The 20,737-nt window shown below is 34.1% G+C and overlaps 1 protein-coding gene across 1 annotated transcript; it reads left to right on the top strand.

Moving 5' to 3' along the window:
* The first annotated feature begins 15,534 nt into the window (after window positions 1-15,534).
* Window positions 15,535-16,306, top strand: LOC105198119. Its single transcript, XM_011164768.1, has 2 exons — window positions 15,535-15,704; window positions 15,796-16,306. Exons 1-2 carry the CDS (start codon window positions 15,535-15,537, stop codon window positions 16,304-16,306), a joined length of 681 nt encoding a protein of 226 aa, XP_011163070.1.
* Window positions 16,307-20,737: the final 4,431 nt, after the last annotated feature.

Raw genomic sequence — 20,737 nt, 5'->3', positions numbered from 1 at the left:
ATATTCCTCGATATATTGAAAATCTGTATCTTTTAGGGGATTAGAAATTTTAAGCTGTTCATTAGTCTCTAATATTTTTTCTCTTAAGAAAAATATTTGTTCTAGAGAATAGAATAATAAATTCCATCTAGTGAAAATTGGTTTTATTAGTGCTTTTCCTAGATGTTGTATTAAAATTTCTCTTTTTTTTGGAGAACGTAATTGTTTCCACAATACTTCACATCGAGTAATGGTTTCATTGTGCCATGCAGCTAGTGTTCTCGTACTTTTTATGCAATTTGTAACATCTGTAGTCGCAATTAAATTTAACGTGTGACTTGCACATCGATAATGTACTGATAACATTGCATTTAATTGAAGATCAGGAAAATCTATTGGTATCGCCGGAATATTATTTAATAATTGATGTTCAATTATTTCTTCATCAGAAACACTTTCATTATCACTATCATCATTGTCGAAATGATCAAGTGTACTTTCGTTAAATAAATTTAGAGATGATTGTATACCAAAGTCACGAAAAGCTTTTACAAAATTTGTTCCGTTATCAGTAATAGTAGCAACAATTTTGTTGGTATTTAATCCAAAAGATGTATGAATTTCATGCATGAATTGTGCTAATCGATCATAAGAATGGGTTCCTGAAAATCGACGGCAAGCAATTGCTGCTGATTTTCTAATTAAACTTTTGGAATCGATCCAGTGGACAGTAATTCCTAAAAATCGACGTACTACTTGTCCTGATGTCAGCTGTGGTACAAACGTAGTCAACTTCTTCATTTAGTATGCGTTGTAATCTTTTCATATTTTGGCAATGTTGTTTCGCTATTTTTCTTCCTAAAGTACGTCTCGTCAAATGGTTAATAGAGACGTTTCCTCTTTTTGATAATAAGAGATCATCAAACATTTTGCGAAAGGAAGGCATATCAACTGTTGAGAGAGGTGCCATGCTCTCCAAAATATAATTTATTACATTTTTTTCATATTGATGTTGTAATGATAAATTTTGATCTTCTTGTTGTGTATTTTCATCATCTAATTTTTGTTTCTTATTTTTCACATAATTTAAATATTCATCTGGATACACAAATGGATGTGTTCTTTTCAAGTGAGAAATAAAATTAGAAGATGAACGTAGCGTACCTTTAATTTTAAAAACTCAATATCAGGCTCAGATAAATAAGATTCTAATAAAAAGGAATATAAAGGACAATGAGAGCCACGCCAGCCCATACAACACCAAAATCTTTCATAAATATTTCACCTGAAAAAATGAAACGTTACAGAAAGATTCCTGAAATATCTCTACAACGATGTCTCTAGGATATCAAAATGTCCGTTTTTAAAATCTTGCAAAAATATTGCTGAAAGTTTTCTAAAATCTTTCTAAAATATTGGTGATCGTAATCCTATGAATATAATTAATTTAAAATTATTTCTGAAGTACTTTAAATCTAAAGTATACTTAACTTTAAAGTATACTCCAACTACTTAGCACACGTCGCTCGTCCACTCAGCAAAAGCAATACGCCGAGAATGGACTTAAAATATTTTGCTCAGCCAGTCAGCAAAAGCACTAAAACAAATTTTCTGTTTGCATATATATTAATATACTCAAGCAAAAAATTTGCTGAATTTAACAAAATTTAAGAAGTTCAATTTTTTAATTTGCTGCACGTGATAGATTTCAGAAACGTTTCGTTGCAACAGAATCTTTCAGAAGTGTTGCACATGAAATGTGAAAAGTTGAAAATTTTTCTAAAAGCTCGGTATTGTATGGGAGGTCATCGTGTAATAATTATAAAATATATAAAATAATTATAAAGTATACAAGAATTGTCCTTTGTATCATATTCGTACCTTTAATTCTTTTTTCGGAATTGCATAATTTGCATATTCCTGTAACAGATCCTGTCAAGGATGAATTTTCAGCATCTAATTCGAAATATTGGCCGTCAAGATATGATGTCTCCTGACATTTAATCTTCAAGATTGTCAACTGATTGATGCTTTCCATAGCTGTAGAACCGGATGCACTCAAATCCAAAGAATCAACATGTGCATCTATACTATTAATAGAGTCTTCTTCAACAGCAATTGGATTATCCATTTTATATATTCCAAAATATTTACTACCTGTACAAACAATAAAATTTCAATCTCAATTATAGAATATATTATTTCTAATCTCTATTTCTAATCTTTAATCTTACCTGGACAAGAATTCACAACCAGAATTACAACGAGTGGGAAATTATAGAAATGTTTCGCGTATTATTGTAAGCGAACAAGCAAGAAGCGTCTTTACCGAACTGTAGAACATTCGATACTGAGGCGTTTACGATATTTTTCGAGAAGTTATGTGAACACATAATATAGAGGAGAAAAAGGTCAAAGTGTTGTTTAACAGATTATAGACTCAAAAATATGTGCCATGTGACCTCTACTTTGTTGTCTTGTTTACATTACTTATGTGTTTTGAGTCTATAATCTGTTAAACAACACTTTGACCTCTTTCTCCTCTATATTATGTGTTCATATAACTTCTCGAAAAATATCGTAAACGCCTCAGTATCGAACGTTCTACAGTTCGGTAAAGACGCTTCTTGCTTGTTCGCTTACAATAATACGCGAAACATTTCTATAATTTCCCACTCGTTGTAATTCTGGTTGTGAATTCTTGTCCAGGTAAGATTAAAGATTAGAAATAGAGATTAGAAATAATATATTCTATAATTGAGATTGAAATTTTATTGTTTGTACAGGTAGTAAATATTTTGGAATATATAAAATGGATAATCCAATTGCTGTTGAAGAAGACTCTATTAATAGTATAGATGCACATGTTGATTCTTTGGATTTGAGTGCATCCGGTTCTACAGCTATGGAAAGCATCAATCAGTTGACAATCTTGAAGATTAAATGTCAGGAGACATCATATCTTGACGGCCAATATTTCGAATTAGATGCTGAAAATTCATCCTTGACAGGATCTGTTACAGGAATATGCAAATTATGCAATTCCGAAAAAAGAATTAAAGGTACGAATATGATACAAAGGACAATTCTTGTATACTTTATAATTATTTTATATATTTTATAATTATTACACGATGACCTCCCATACAATACCGAGCTTTTAGAAAAATTTTCAACTTTTCACATTTCATGTGCAACACTTCTGAAAGATTCTGTTGCAACGAAACGTTTCTGAAATCTATCACGTGCAGCAAATTAAAAAATTGAACTTCTTAAATTTTGTTAAATTCAGCAAATTTTTTGCTTGAGTATATTAATATATATGCAAACAGAAAATTTGTTTTAGTGCTTTTGCTGACTGGCTGAGCAAAATATTTTAAGTCCATTCTCGGCGTATTGCTTTTGCTGAGTGGACGAACGACGTGTGCTAAGTAGGAGTATACTTTAAAGTTAAGTATACTTTAGATTTAAAGTACTTCAGAAATAATTTTAAATTAATTATATTCATAGGATTACGATCACCAATATTTTAGAAAGATTTTAGAAAACTTTCAGCAATATTTTTGCAAGATTTTAAAAACGGACATTTTGATATCCTAGAGACATCGTTGTAGAGATATTTCAGGAATCTTTCTGTAACGTTTCATTTTTTCAGGTGAAATATTTATGAAAGATTTTGGTGTTGTATGGGCTGGCGTGGCTCTCATTGTCCTTTATATTCCTTTTTATTAGAATCTTATTTATCTGAGCCTGATATTGAGTTTTTAAAATTAAAGGTACGCTACGTTCATCTTCTAATTTTATTTCTCACTTGAAAAGAACACATCCATTTGTGTATCCAGATGAATATTTAAATTATGTGAAAAATAAGAAACAAAAATTAGATGATGAAAATACACAACAAGAAGATCAAAATTTATCATTACAACATCAATATGAAAAAAATGTAATAAATTATATTTTGGAGAGCATGGCACCTCTCTCAACAGTTGATATGCCTTTCTTTCGCAAAATGTTTGATGATCTCTTATTATCAAAAAGAGGAAACGTCTCTATTAACCATTTGACGAGACGTACTTTAAGAAGAAAAATAGCGAAACAACATTGCCAAAATATGAAAAGATTACAACGCATACTAAATGAAGAAGTTGACTACGTTTGTACCACAGCTGACATCAGGACAAGTAGTACGTCGATTTTTAGGAATTACTGTCCACTGGATCGATTCCAAAAGTTTAATTAGAAAATCAGCAGCAATTGCTTGCCGTCGATTTTCAGGAACCCATTCTTATGATCGATTAGCACAATTCATGCATGAAATTCATACATCTTTTGGATTAAATACCAACAAAATTGTTGCTACTATTACTGATAACGGAACAAATTTTGTAAAAGCTTTTCGTGACTTTGGTATACAATCATCTCTAAATTTATTTAACGAAAGTACACTTGATCATTTCGACAATGATGATAGTGATAATGAAAGTGTTTCTGATGAAGAAATAATTGAACATCAATTATTAAATAATATTCCGGCGATACCAATAGATTTTCCTGATCTTCAATTAAATGCAATGTTATCAGTACATTATCGATGTGCAAGTCACACGTTAAATTTAATTGCGACTACAGATGTTACAAATTGCATAAAAAGTACGAGAACACTAGCTGCACGGCACAATGAAACCATTACTCGATGTGAAGTATTGTGGAAACAATTACGTTCTCCAAAAAAAAGAGAAATTTTAATACAACATCTAGGAAAAGCACTAATAAAACCAATTTTCACTAGATGGAATTTATTATTCTATTCTCTAGAACAAATATTTTTCTTAAGAGAAAAAATATTAGAGACTAATGAACAGCTTAAAATTTCTAATCCCCTAAAAGATACAGATTTTCAATATATCGAGGAATATCTCATATGTTTGCGACCAGTTGCAGAAACTATTGATAAACTACAAGGAGAAACACAATGTTCATACGAATATCTACTTCCATGCTTAGTTTCTCTGCGTCAAAAATTAAGGCGCATTAGCAATGACAGTAATTTGGTTTGTTGTCAACCAATAGCAGAAGGTTTATTAAACAGCATTGAAAGAAAGTTTACCGATTTTTTCAATATTCAAGGTAACGGATGTTTCGCAGCAATTGCAGCCATTGTACATCCAAAATTCAAAACACAGTGGATTGGATGCTTGAGTGATATTGCTCAATCAGAAGCTTATAAAACTGTGATGCATACTGCCCGAATCGAAAGTAGAATTCAACCAATTACTTCTTCCAATCAAAATTTAAATGATGATTTTTTTGACTTTGGAGATGAACGAAATAATTCCGTTTCATCATTAGAAACATTTGAAAACTCTGATGCTGAAATGGAAGTACGAAGATACATATACGAGCCATGTACTGAAAATATATTTGCAATTAACGCATATCCAATTGTAAAGAAATTATTTATCAAATATAATACGCCGATACCTTCTTCTGCTCCAGTGGAACGATTATTCTCATATGCAACAATGCATAATTTGCCACGCTACAATAGACTAACGGATGAAAACTTCGAAAGACGAGTTTTAACAGCAAGCAACATAAAACAAAAATGGTAACACACGCGCGCGTATACACACACACACACACACACACACACGCGCGCGCGCGCGCGCGCGCACACGCATACGCACATACACAGGTAATAAATATATTAAAAATTTTAAAAACTATGTTAACCGATAACATTTTTTTCAAATGCTCCTTTACATTCTTGAGTTATCAATAAAATAACTTTAAATTATTATTATATATATCGTCAGTTAATGGTAAGGCAGTTATTTGTTACGAACAAAATTAGAAATTAATCTTTATTCGTTATTCAGAATTTATAGAATAAAAATAATAATAATTTCTGTCGTTTATTTTGTTATTCAAAGAGAATTGAATAGGAAAATAAATTTTTGTTCCTTATTCAAGATGTATTGAATAAAGGATAAGTGCTTATTCATTATTTCATAGAATGACTAAATAACTTTTAAATTTTTATTCGTCATTTTTAAGTAGCGGAATAATGATTAAATTTTTATTTATCATTTACAAGTGATTGAATAACGAATAAATTTTTATTCATTATTTATAAAAGGCCGAATAACAAATAAATTTTTATTCATTATTTACGAGAGGCTGAATAACGAATAAATTTTTATTCATTATTTACGAGAGGCTGAATAACGAATAAATTTTTATTCGTCATTAACAAGAAGCTGAATAACGAATAAATTTTCATTCATTATTTATAAGAAGCCGAATAATGAATAAATTTTTATTCATCATTCACAAATGGTTGAATAACGAATAAATTTTTATTCATTATTTACGAGAGGCTGAATAACGAATAAATTTTTATTCATTATTTATAAGAGGCCGAATAACGAATAAATTTTTATTCATCATTCACAAGTGGTTAAATAACGAATAAATTTTTATTTATTATTTACGTGAGGCTGAATAACGAATAAATTTTTATTCGTCATTTATAAGAGGCCGAATAATGAATAAATTTTTATTCATCAATCGTCAATCGTTGAATGTCAATCATGCCCATCCCTGATTTCCTGATATTTACATTTGCAATAGATACCACAAGTCAAACGACATTGCGTAGGCCTCGACGAATGTGAGCAGCCCTATTAAACAAAAGAGTGTTTACTACTGTTGCTATACGAGAGTTCGTCAGTACGAGATTAATCGTCTCAAGATGACCCGACTAATAAGAAAATGACAAAGATTTCAAATAATAAAATAGGTTGTATCTTTGAAGATATTAGTTTAAGGACCCATGTTAATTAAGCCTTTTCTTTTTGTTTTGATTAATACTACTCGCTATCAAAATATGTGATTCTTTTTTTTAGACACCCTGTGTATTTTTTCTAAAAGTTTTTGACCACAGTTTAACTGATGCAGTAGCGTTTTCTAGCCCACTTTTTATTATGTAATCCCCTTTATTTTGCAAATTCCCTTCACATATCCAATAAAATAAATTTTTTTATGTCACTTGTTCGTATTTAGTACAGATTATTATCATAACAAAGGTCCACTGGCGAAGTTTCACTATGTCAGAAAGCTTGCTACAAATCACATGGTTGCACGTATAAAGCTTTAAGATCGTCTCGTGATCACAGTTACCATTATAATTTGATATATCTATAAATGTACAATAATGGTATCTGTAAGGAACAGTGAAACAATCTGTTCTCATGTTGTCGTGTTAAGGAAGCACAGTATTTGCTTGTATCAGAAGCAAATGCTTTATTAAATCCAAATTCTCGACTGCGAAGGAGATGCACTAACAAACAAGAATGACTAACTGTTTCCCCTCTCTTTTTTTTTCACTGAGCTTATTAAAACTTGTAAGATTGTTTTAAAAATTAAATTTATTTTTATCTTTTTTTATAACAAATTTTTCTATTACAGATAACAATTACATACTATGCTAATAAAATGTTATAAAATACAGAATTTACGAGAGACTAAAAATTAAAGAACTGTCTCAGTGTTCCTAATTTATAGAGCCAGCAATATCGCATTGTATACGCTGGAAAATTTTTAAAGTAATATCATTCAAACCTAGAAATTTCTTATAGTGATATTATTTATTGAAAAAATAATTTCCAAAAAAAGTTCTATTCAATTTAATCATAGAAAGAAAAATAATGGAAAATCTATTGTATTGTTTTATCTTGACATAGGATATCAGCTCTTATCAAGATTAATATGATTTACCTTTATTCGGTGCTTATCAATGTAGACCCTACAAAACATGTAATGACATGCGACTATTTGTTCAAAAAGAAATTTTGATAAAAAAAAATGTAAAAGGCAATTCTTTCCATCAAGACAATGTATTATATCAATGCTTTTCAAAATACCATTGTATTGTTTTAGCTTGACATAAAATATTAGTTCTTTTTAAAATTGACATGATTTATCTTTATGGGGTGCTTATCAATGTAGACCCTACAAAACATGAAATAACATATGACTATCTGTTTTAAAAGAAAATTTTGATAAAAATGTAAGATCTAAGACAATGTACTATTTTAATGCTTTTCTAAATAATATTGTATTGTATTGTTTTATCCTGAGATAAGAAATCAGTTCTTTTCTAAGATTGACATGATTTATCTTTACGGGTTGCTTTTCAATGTAGACCCTATTGAAAAACATATAATGATATGTGACTATCTCTTAAGATTAATACAAGCTGAAAAAAGTTTGTTCTGTGACAAATGTTATCTTTTTCAAAAACATTGAATTTATTTTACCTTGACAATGCCAAGATGAAACATACATTTTTTCAAAAATGTATACTCCAATTTGTCAGTATAAAACCGAGAAATCCTCGGTCAGTATAAAACCGAGAAGTTCTCTGTTAGTATAAAACCTGAGCTACCCTCAATCAGTTTTAGAGTTGAAAATTTAGTGAGAAGTTTCGTGAAAAGTTCAGTAAGAAATTTCGTGAGAAGTTCTGTAGGAAGATTTCAAATATCAATATACATTTTTTTCCTCACGAAGATGGAAGAAGAAGAAAATATAGTGTCGCAAAATGAAATAAAGATAGATGATATAGAATTAATGAATAATTCAGAAGAAGAAGATTTTGAAGTAGAAAATGATTTCGACCATATTCTTTCGAACGATTCTAATTATGAAAGTGACACTGATGAAGAAATGCTCGACAAAAAGCTTCAAGAGGGAAAAGTTCAAGATTTCAAACAAACAGAATTAAATACCTTTAATTACTTTAAAAAAATATGCGTGGTATATTTTTATTTCTTGGAGAGAAACTAACCACATTATAAGTATTGCTCTTACTGTATGATAAGTTGGCGTGGTGACTTTAAAGGTGCCTGTGCTGTTCGTAGACACAGGATTTGTAAAATTACAGACATTCGCGGTAAATATTGTATACAATGTACCACCCTGTTGTGCCAAATTATAACATTATAATTTGTGCTACATTTGTAAAAATTCAAGAAAGACTATGTTTATGCGTATTAGATTTGGGAAAAATTATGCCGCTAAATATTTCCGTTGTTCTAAAATTATTTATTAAACTGTTACAATGCGGACGCTACTATCTAGATTAGAGATTGAGAGCGACGGAGCGAAGGGTCATGGTGGGCGGCCGGATGCTAGGAGGGCATCGGGAGCACTATGCGTAGGCTGGTAGGAACGCTTAGTTGCGTGCGGTCTTTTATATCACGTATAAGCTCCACCGCCACGACAAGGTGGTTCCTCATGGTGAAGACCCCCTTCCCGGCCAATTAAGGCAAAAAAGATTGGAGAGGGCTGAGGCACCCCCTCTGTACACGTTACTGGCCGCGCCGCAGCCGAAGCGCTGCCAAGGCGGTTACAGCCGTTCTACTCAACTCACACTTTTTTTTCTATCCTTTTCTTGGAGATCTGCGACTAGCGCTATTAGAGGGCGCCAAATACAAATTACAACACGCTGCAGTATTGCTACGCAACATCTTGCCCGCCTTGAAAAGCTTGACTTTCTACAGATTAACGTTACATAATTAACGCTACATTTAAATGAACTAATACAAATAATGATTACAATAAATATAAGAAATATGAAACTAAGCTTTTTTAATCTTCTAAGGGTAGTGTGCCCGATGAATATCTTAAATATTCGAATAAATGAATAAATATAGAGTACAAGTATGAATACAAGTTTGCTTGTTATCATAGGAAATGAATAAATATTTTTTTATTTGATTTGAATAATTACATTTACGAATATGATTACAAATATTTTGGATTTCACATTCACTTCTCTCTGCCCATTGTCAAGACGCAGCTCACTCAAAAATCGGATTAATGCGACGCATGAAGGACTCCTCCCTGGGTTATTGTAACAATCGGACTTATCGACCCGATTTAAAAATTGTAGCAAACGATAGCAAACTTATCAACCTAAAATTATGTAAATCATGTCAATAAGTCTGTGACCTAGAGAGAAATACTTGCACCACATCTTTACTCGATTCCCGCATAAAAAGTGACTACCATTTGGCATCACTTTTATCTTGTCAGTCCGGCAAAGAATTCACGTGCATACTAGTATTCGTCCACAATCTTGATGTAAAAGATCGTAGGCCGTAAGGCCGTAGGAAATTAACTAACCATAGTCGAATGTTCTTACATTTAACTGTGATTAGTTAATTTCTTGTGGTCTTACAACTAGCTTATTGCTTCTTAAAGCAAGGTTATAGACCAAAACGTATGTACTGCATTTCACTAACGATAGTCTATTTCTGGTCGTCTTTTTATTTGTCTGAATACGTAATTTGCATTATTATAACTTTAGTATTTAGTAGTATTATAACTTTAGTTAGCTACGGTTATCTTGAAGTGTAATTGAAACGCATTCAGTATGGAATGTGATAGTGAAAGTGAAGTTCAATCTGAAACTTTATCATCATCTTCCACATCTAACAAGAAAAAATCTGCAGCATATCAGCATTTTACCTCAACCTCTAAGGGTTTGTTTAAGTACAATTACTGCAAGTAAGTTGTTCTCTAACATTTCACAAAAAACGTAAAAATACGTACCATCATACAAATATAATATATATAAATACGTATACACATAACTATGTATACAATTTGTCATACTGTGCTTTACTGGGGTCTTTTTTTATAAAAAAAAAAAAATTATAAACCTGATTCTGGTGGATCAACATCAAACCTTTTGGTCCATTTAAAAAGAAAGCATAAAGAGACTTTACAATCTGAGAAATCACAACTGCAAAATCTTATTACTCAATTTTTTCTGCTATCACAGGTAATTTGCCTAGTATTTATTGTTTCATAATATGTATTTTTATTTTCCATGATTCTAATTATGATTTTAATTATATGAATAATTATTTTGTTTAAACATCTTTGGACTTAATAAACAAGAAATTAGTAGAGTATGTAATAATGACATCGCAACCATTTCGTTTAGTTGATACTTTATCATTTGAATTATGTAAAGCAATGCGTCCAGAAATTACACTTTTATCCTACTCAACATTGAAAAAAAAAATAATTTCTAGACATGAAAATGAAAAAAGGGCAATTTTATAAAAACTCAAACTAAGCTACCGTTAAAAACTGCAAATCTTTGGTGCAACATTAACTGTCATTTTAATGTAGTTTCTAAACATTTACTAAATATGTGAATTTTCAGAATGCTCCTGCAAAATTTCATTGATTGTTGACTGCTGGAAGTCAAGAAATCAGATCTCATATCATGGAATTCAAGCTGCATGGATGACAAATGATTTAAAATTTGAAGAAGTGTTGCTAGACATTGATATAATTCAAGATTCTCATACAGGAAAAATTTTATCAAAATCTTTAATACGTGTTTTGGAAGATTTTAAAATTGTTGACCGAGTTCTTGCCATAACTTCAGACAATGCTATTATAGTAACTGTGATACTATGTTCCGTGAGCTCAGTCTGGCTTTCGAAGACAAGGTTTGTAGATCAATTATTAATTAAAATATAAAAATTTACGTGATTAATAACTTTGTTTAATTATATTATATTATAAAGAATAGAGTTTATAAAAATCAATCAAAGAACACGGTGTCTTGCTCACATAACAAATTTAGCTTGCTAAGATGCTTTATCAGTGCTTAAATCAACAGGTACAATTAAAGCTATGATCACGATATTGAAAGTGCAACACTATGTCAAACTGATGATGAAGACTCTGAGAGCGAAGCAACTTCAGTTATGAATGATTCTATTTACGAAAAAGTATATTAATATTTAATTATTTCAAATGTAGCTTTGTTAATGATTTATATACGTAATTTTTAAATATTTTTTAGATCCGTAATAGTATTCTTAAAATCAGAATGTCAGATGATATAAGGACAAAATTTAAAAAAGCTTGAAATTAACAATATTCCATTCAGGACTCTGATAGATGTTAAAACACGATGGAACTCAACATTTATTATGCTATCTTGAGTACTTCTAATGCGAAGGGTGATGATTAATACAAATATTATTTTTTGAAATTGTTGGAATATGTGCATATTTCAACATTACATAATGAAAGGTTTAGCTAAAAGCACCTGTGGTTCCATCTATTGATGGAATGAGTCATAAGACTTTCACGTTGAGCGAGCGTGCGTGTGACGAAAGGCATGCAAATAAGGAACTACTATAAGTCGGTTGGTCGTCAGCGTTATACGCACCGCACGTAGATTCTAAGTGCGAGAAACTTCCCTAAGCTAAATAAGTGAAATTCAGTCGTTGTGTTTAATGTTAATTAAATTATTAAAGCTGAGAATAAATTATGCAAGCTTTCTATAAGAATAAGTGTCCCATTTATTTCGCGAATTACGACGATAAAAGTAAAAATAATTATAGCAGAAATATAAATTGTTGACCTGATATAACAGAAACTTATTGTGTCTAATTTTTGTTACTATAGGCGTACGAAAGTATTGTTAACCGAGAGAGTTTCCGGATGGATGCCACGTGCGTGTTGGGCACTTTGCCGACGTTTCGCAAACATTGCAGCTTGCATCATCAGGGATGAGAGCTCCAATACTGAGCTCCCTTTGTGGTGGTCCTTATATATTCCCGTTGCGCCCGGTGAGAGTGGAGGTGGGGGGATGATTGGTCTGTTAATCAGAGCGTTTTGATTGACCGGCCGGTCAATTAAAAAACCTGGGAGGACGTTATGCCAAATAGGATTTACTTGAAGGCCTTTGTCGCGGTTGAAGTTGTCAAGATGTTTCAAGATTTCCAGAATTTCCCGATATTTTTTGACGAAGTAGCCTTGTCATGGGGCCAATATGGTAGACTTATCATACTGCACGGCATGTCGAGTTTCCATCCAATGTTCCGCCATTGCAAAAAATGGCTGTATTTGGTACACCTCTGGTATTCCTTGATTTGTGTACTGATCTTCCTCCCGGTTTCTTCTATGTATACTTTTCCGCAGACGCAAGGTATCTTGTACACACCTGGTGTTTCTAGGCTTGATCTTTGATCCTTGGGATTAGGGAGTAACTAAACAATTTTCTTTTGGGGTTTGAAGATTACTTTGATGTTATGCTTATTAAAAATTCTGCCCATGCGCTCTGTTGTACCTTGAAGATACGGAAGGACAGCCGTCATTTTCCTTACTCTTTCTTCATCCAGAGTTTCGGTGTCGTTGGGACTAGAGATCTTGTTCTTCAATCTCTTGGTTATCTGATCAATGTTCTTGCTGTTATACCCATTCCTGGTCAAGGTCTGATTAAGATGTTGTAGCTCCTCATTCAGGAACGTTGGTTCAGAAACTGTGAGGGCTCTGTATACCAATGAGCTGATAACTGAATTCTTTTGTGATGGATGGTGGTGGAAGATTGCGTAAAGATACCGGTCAGTGTGGGTTGGTTTTTTGTAAACCCGATAGCCTACGGTACCATCTCCGTTTTCTCGAACCAACACGTTAGGCAACACGTAGGAAGGAAATTTGATTTTGTTCTATGTTTTGTTCTTGTTTCTGTTCTACCTCCATTGTGAACTTAATGTTTGGGTGTTGGGCGTTAAGAAAAGCAAGAAAGGGTCGGAGAGTCTCTTTGTCGTGCTCCATATAACAAATGTGTCATGTACGTATCGGAATCACGTGGAAGACTTGAGAAGTGCGTTCTTCAGAATTTGGTTTTGAGATGTTCCATGAAGATGTTCGCAATAATGGATAAAACAGGGGGGGGGGGATTCCATTGCTGCTCCAGTTTGTTTAAAGAACTCTCCTTGAAACTGGAAGTAGGTCAAGGTTAGGCAATGTTCTATTAGTGGAAAGAGGTTAGCCAAAAGTTTGTCAAACTTTTTGATAATGTCTAACGTATCCTGGACCGGGACATTTGTGAACAATGAAACCACATCATAACTCACCAGGATGTCATTGGGTTTTATTTTGATCTTTGCAATTTTGTTCACAAAATCAATAGAATTCTTGATATGAGATCCATTGAGACCAGTGAGTTTTTGGTGGTTTGGTGAGGTAGCGAGCCAACTGGTAGAAGGGTCCCCCGTTATTGCTGACGATAGGGCGAAGGGAGACCGATACCTTATGAATTTTGGGGAGAATCTGGAGTCGATGATTCTCAGGGAGTAAGGTATTTAGTAGTTTCGGGAGGGAGGCCTGCATTCTTAAGCAGAACGAATGTTTTTCTCTCTATGGTGGATGTCGGGTATTGTTTCAGATTTCTATAAACGCTGCAATCCGAGAGCATAGCATTGACCTTATTACAGTAGTCTTCTTTGTCTATTACCACTGTGGCATTTCCTTTATCCGCCGGTAAAATTAGAATGTTGTTATTATTATATATTCTGTCTCAAATTCCGGAGTGCCAAGCGTTCTTCTCTGCTAATGTTTTGGCTGGATGGTTTGACATTGCGGAGGATATTGACTGCTTGTTGTCTAATGTCGTTGCTCGCTTCGAGTAACGAGATGGAAGATAGCTGTCTCAATCTGGCCAATAATTTTTTCCGTAAGAATGCTTGTTGGGTTGACGGCAAAATTGTGTTTTTTTGAAAGTACCGACACTTCGGATGAGGACAGAACCTGACTGCTGAGGTTTTTGACTGTGTGTGTTGGAAGCGGGAATCCAGCCGGTAGAGAGATCTTCTTGTATTTCTCCTGCGTCCGTTTTTTCACCTCGGCAGAACGGACGGCTTGTTCGTGTGTAATACGATCCAGTGTTTGCCACAGCTCCGATTTTAGTCAGCAAAGAAAAAAGTAATCCAAGAAGCTTTTGGCAGGTACAATCGTGAGTTAAAAGGTTGCAACACATTTTCTTCGATGATTTTTGAACTGTAGACTTGCTCATCGGACGGTGATTGTCATTAGTTCTTACCTGTGAATCCAACCAATTAAGTATCGAACCATCTAACTATCAAAGAAAATGTGTTGCAACCTTTTAGAACATGACTGTACAGGCTATGCTTCTTTTGGTTGCCGAAATTCTTTCCTTGACTAACCGTAGTGATGCTTGTCAAAGGATGGCTTTTACCTGGATAGAGGTAGGCAAAGAATTTTTTAATTGAAAATATTTAGGTACCACTCGATGGTCACGGCACCGTTTTAAAAATGCTAAGGAGCACAGTTGGGCTTGCAAGGATTTCCTGAGTTTAGTAAATAAATTTAGCGACCCTAGAATAGCCTCTCCGTGAAGGCGTTTTATTTCAGTCTTGAGGCTTTTGTGGCCGTTGATATCGTTAACCGAGAGGGCTTCCGGATGGATGCCACGTGCGTGTTGGGCACTTTGCCGACGTTTTGCAAACATTGCAGCTTGCATCATCAGGGCTGAGAGCTCCGATACTGAGCTCCCTTCGGTTGTGGTGGTCCCTTATATATCCCCGTGGGGGTGGAGGTTGATTGGTCAGCCAATCAAAGCGTTTTGATTGACCGGCCGGTCAATTAAAAAAAGAGACTTTTCCAACTTTCCTTGCTTTTCTCAACGCCCAACATCTAAACATTAAGTTCACAATGGAGGTAGAACAGGAAAACCAAATTCCCTTCCTAGACGTGTTGGTTCGAAGAAACGGAGATGGTACCTTAGGCCATCGGGTTTACCGAAAACCACCCACACTGACCGGTATCTTCACGCAACCTCCCATCACCATCCGTCACAAAAGAATTCAGTTATCAGCTCATTGGTATACAGAGCTTTCATAGTTTTTGAATCAACGTTCCCGGATGAAGATCTACAACATCTTAATCAGACTTTGACTAGGAATGGTATAACAGCAAGAACATTGATCAAATAACCAAGAGATTGAAGAACAAGATCTCCAGTCCCAATGACACCGAAACTCTGGATGAAGAAAAAGTAAGGAAAATGACAACTGTTCTTCCGTGTCTTCAAGGTACAACAAAGCGCATGGGCAGAATTTTGAGTAAGCATAACATCAAAGTATTCTTCAAACCCCAGAAGAAAATTGCTCAAGTACTCCCTTATCCCAAGGATCAAAGATCAAGCCTGGAAACACCAGATGTGTACAAGATACCTTGCGTCTGCGGAAAAGTATACATAGAAAAAACCGGGAAGAAGATCAGTACACAAATCAAGGAACATCAGATGTGTGCCAAATACAGCCATTTTTCGCAATCAGCCTTGGCGGAACATTGGATGGAAACTGGATATACCGTGCGGTATGATAAGTTTATTGGCCCCATCACAAGGCTACTTCGCCAGAAAATATCGGGAAGGTCTGGAAATTTTGAAACAACCTCAACCGCAACAAAGACCTTCAAGTAAATCCTATTTAGCATAACGTCCTCCCGGATTTTTTAATTGAGCGGCCGGTCAATCAAAATGCTCTGATTCGCTGACCAGTCAACCCCCCCCCCCACCCCCATCGGACGCAACAGGGAAAGACCACCATAACCGAAGGGAGCTCAGTATCGGAGCTTTCAGCCCTGATGATGCAAGCTGCAATGTTTGCGAAACGTCGGCAAAGTACCCAACACGTACGTGACATCCATCCGAAAATCCTTTCGGTTAACGATATCAACAACCACAAAAGCCTCAAGACTGGTACGAAAGTATTGTTAAGTCCGAAAGGTCTCTTCGAAAGTATAATCTTAATGATTTAGAATGGAAAGTAGAAGACATGATAGCATTTCTTAAGGTTAAATAAAATAAATTTAAATAAAAATAAAATATAAACGCAATTTATGAAAGTAATTAGATTGGTTTTAACGATTGATTTTAATACTCTTAGCCTTTTGATGATGTGACCTAGTCTTGGGTCACAAGCAAACCTCCGTCAAAAGCGAACCGTCCATCAATGTCTTTAACAGCTGCGATATACATAAAATTATATAAACATTTAGAATTGTATAACAAAAAAGGAGAATGAATAATGAAAACAGCAAAATTAGCGTGTGGAAAATTAAATAAATACTATCCTACGACTAATAACCTTGTATACATTTGGGGATTAGGTTAGTAAACAATTATATTGTCATATATCGCTTTATTTTTGCAAATATTTTTTTAATATAATGGGTTTTATAATTGAATGAATTTAGTGCTAGATCGACGCTGTAAATTGGACTGGTATAGTCAAGTTGGTTTTAAAGGTGATGTTAGTAAAACTAATAAAAACATCATAAAGCGTCATTGAAATGCAACGTATTCAACATCTATCGCGGCTAGTGATACAGCTAACGAACAAAATACAAGTGAAGATTTAATAACCTTACAAATAAAAAAAGCTAAATATGAAAATATGGATGATTTATGTCGTTATCTCTTAGTTCCTGTAGTATCCTGCAGTAAATATTCAGATACGCCTTTATGGTGGAAAGTAAGTTATTTTATTACGTTCATGCTAAAGTGTTTGATAACGTTTACGGTTACGAAACGTTTAATTTGAGTTTTACTTTTTTGCTTAAAATTTCAATTTGGATACAGAATCACGAGGATGCATACCCTATACTTAGCAAAGTCGCCAGAGACTATTTAGCAGTTTCTAGTACAAGCGTACCTATAGAGCGTACATTTTCTTATGGCGCTGATTTGCTTGTAAGCAAACGTAAACGCTTAAGTGCAGATACAGTATGCAAAATATTCTGCTTTCAAGCTTGGCTAAAATTTGTAAAAAATGATTATACCAAAGAAAAAATGGATGCTATTGTGAATGCTTTTAGAGGATAATAAAACAATATATTAAATAATGTCGTTTTTTTCTTATTGGACGTTTTTAGTAATATTTTATATGAATTAACGTAAAATTTATAAAATAAATTTTATAAAATTTATATTTATAAAATACTCATGAAATATTCATGAATGAATAAATACTTATGAAATATTCAATAAAATATTCAGGAACGAATATATTCGAAAACCTAAAATTTTGAATGCGTATATGAATGAACATTTTTTTGATATAAAAATTATAAATAAATAAATTTTTAGCCCAATTACGCATTTTACGCATTCATCAGGCACACTATCTAAGAGTAAGACACAAATTTTTTTTAATAGCTCGCTGTGTTAATTCTAAGAGTGTTTTTAATTCTATGGTTCTATCCAGACTATCAGATCCTTCAAACATTTTAGTTATTTGTCTTAATCTCCACTGTAGTGGTGGCGTGTTATCATCGCGTATTAACGCGAGAGCACCGGTTTTGAGGTGAGAGTTTGGTTTCATTTCCTTCCACTTGTGTCTAACTTGGAGTTACGTGACATATTTTTTTGATCAATGTTTCCAAAATTCTTATAGCGAATTTGGTCGCTTGCACTAGTGTACACTGAGTGCAAATTTTCTCAGTGCAACGTGTTCGATCGACGCCCCCTGCTCGGTGCACTGCACTCGTCGTATTCAGTTATATTGCATTGTTATAGTACACACCTTATGGTGTGTTCGATGACTGTCTCATTACACTAGTGTAGCACTAACTTTGTATTCAAATACACAAAGCAAACTGATCAAGTGCATAATTTATTGCACGGCCAATTTTGGCAGTGCAGTTTTCTGTTACTAGTAAAAAGTAACGTGTAAAAAGGTTACAATGGAATTTAACCAATTCATATTTTTAAATGAAATATTAGAAGGTAGCAGTAGCGACGACGAGGTAGTAAATTTTGTAGTTGCGAATTATATGAAAAATTAAATACCGAAAGTACAAAATTATATTAATATCATAAATGAGTATCCTGATAAAGAAGTAAGTAAATTTATATTAAGTATTTAAATGTATGTACATATATATATACATATATATATATATATCATATGATATATATATATATATCATAAAAATACTTATGGTATATTTTTTTTAAGATGAAAATTTTTTTACACATAATTTAATATTTCTATATAATTGTATATAATATTTAGTTTCAGAGAAATTTTCGTTTAAAACGGAGCACATACTTAAAATTAAAAGATTTATATGAAGAATCGGAGTTTTGCTTAAATAATGTTAACAATCACATACCAAACGATGCAAAATTACTGGCTTTTTTGTGGTAATAAAATTTTTATAAAAATATACATTCATATGGCCATATAAGTATTATATTTATTCAATGTTGTAAAAACATAAACAATAGAGAAATATATATATTTTTTTAGATGTATATGTGTGCGTGCGTGCGTGCGTGCGTGCGTGCGTGCGTGCGTGCGTGCGTGCGTGTGCGTGCGTGCGTGCGTGCGTGCGTGCGTGCGTGCGTGCGTGCGTGCGTGCGTGCGTGCGTGCGTGCGTGCGTGCGTGCGTGCGTGCGTGCGTGCGTGCGTGCGTGCGTGCGTGCGTGCGTGCGTGCGTGCGTGCGTGCGTGCGTGCGTGCGTGCGTGCGTGCGTGCGTGCGTGCGTGCGTGCGTGCGTGCGTGCGTGCGTGCGTGTGCGTGCGTGCGTGCGTGCGTGCGTGCGTGCGTGCGTGCGTGCGTGCGTGCGTGCGTGCGTGCGTGCGTGCGTGCGTGCGTGCGTGCGTGCGTGCGTGCGTGCGTGCGTGCGTGCGTGCGTGCGTGCGTGCGTGCGTGCGTGCGTGCGTGCGTGCGTGCGTGCGTGCATGCGCGCGCGCGCGTGTGTTAATCGTACTTATATGTATAGTATCCCAACAAGCACTAAATTACAGTTATATAAATGTTAATTGTAATTTTCCACTCATAATGTAATAACTGTTGTATAACAAGTGTGTTATATGATAGTTATATTATTGGGACATTACATACGAATCTATTTCTATCCAATTAAAGTTTAAGGAAATCTTGAATCCATTTTAATCTATAAAGTGAAATCAAAATTACTGGATTTCTATATTTTTTCAAATCAAAATTGAGTTATGCGGGCTATAATCTATTTTAATCGGACCATGATCTAAGATTAAAATGATTTAATTGTTGTCTTTTAATCTAAAATATATTCAAATAAATTAAAATGGATTACAAATTTTCAATCCATTTCCGTTTACCAGAATAGTAGTATTATACACTGTTTTAGCGTAGCTTGCAATAGTTTAACACCAGTGGAATTCTAGACGGTTATAGTGTTGCATCACATTGGTGTTGCACTGAGAAAGGTTAATGCGGATTGGACTTACTGCTGCACTCGTACAGTTTAGTGCAACATGAGTTCAGTGTTAGTGTAAATCGACCGAATTCGCTATTCAATTAACCGAGATAACAATTGAAAGCGCGATAAACGACTTAATGGAATGTCCTCAAGGTCGGACTTGGGTATTGCTGTTAATGATGTTCCTATTATAAAATGCCATAGCGTTAGAACATTTAAATCTAAGGGGTCCGTTGATACAGGTGTAATTGGTACCTCAAGTTCAATATAGCCTTTATCTGCGCAAATATAGTCGTCAATTCTTCAAACGTTAGTTTGAAGCTAGTTTGATTAATGACTACCTCAGATGCGATTTGGCAGCCTTTACCGTCGCTTCCCATAATCCGCCTACGTGCGGTGAGTATCCATTCAACGATACAGGGTGATTCAAAATAACATATTGGTCCCAAAGCTGGCATATTCCTAATCGAAGTCTGAGACAATTTTTCCTTTTGCATAAATTTTTCCGGAGCTTAGTTTTCAAGTTATAAGAAGAATTAGCGTATGACGAATCAGATACAAGTGGTAGACAGGGGCGGCGCGACTCATTGTTTTACGCGGCTGTTTCCGTGAGGCGCCTCCTGCGCTTAAATGACTGACAAAAGTATACGGACAGCACGTT

This window comes from Solenopsis invicta, chromosome 3 (assembly GCF_016802725.1).
Source record: "Solenopsis invicta isolate M01_SB chromosome 3, UNIL_Sinv_3.0, whole genome shotgun sequence".
In the NCBI taxonomy this organism is placed as follows: Eukaryota; Metazoa; Arthropoda; class Insecta; order Hymenoptera; family Formicidae; genus Solenopsis; species Solenopsis invicta.
This window is presented reverse-complemented; position numbering and strand designations above follow the sequence as displayed.

Excerpts from the sequence above, each read along its gene's own strand:
- LOC105198119 (XM_011164768.1), top strand. The coding sequence starts at position 15,535 with ATGGAGGTAGAACAGGAAAACCAAATTCCCTTCCTAGACGTGTTGGTT. Across the intron at positions 15,705-15,795 it reads ATTCAGTTATCAGCTCATTG|CAAGAACATTGATCAAATAA; the intron begins GTATACAGAGCT and ends ATGGTATAACAG.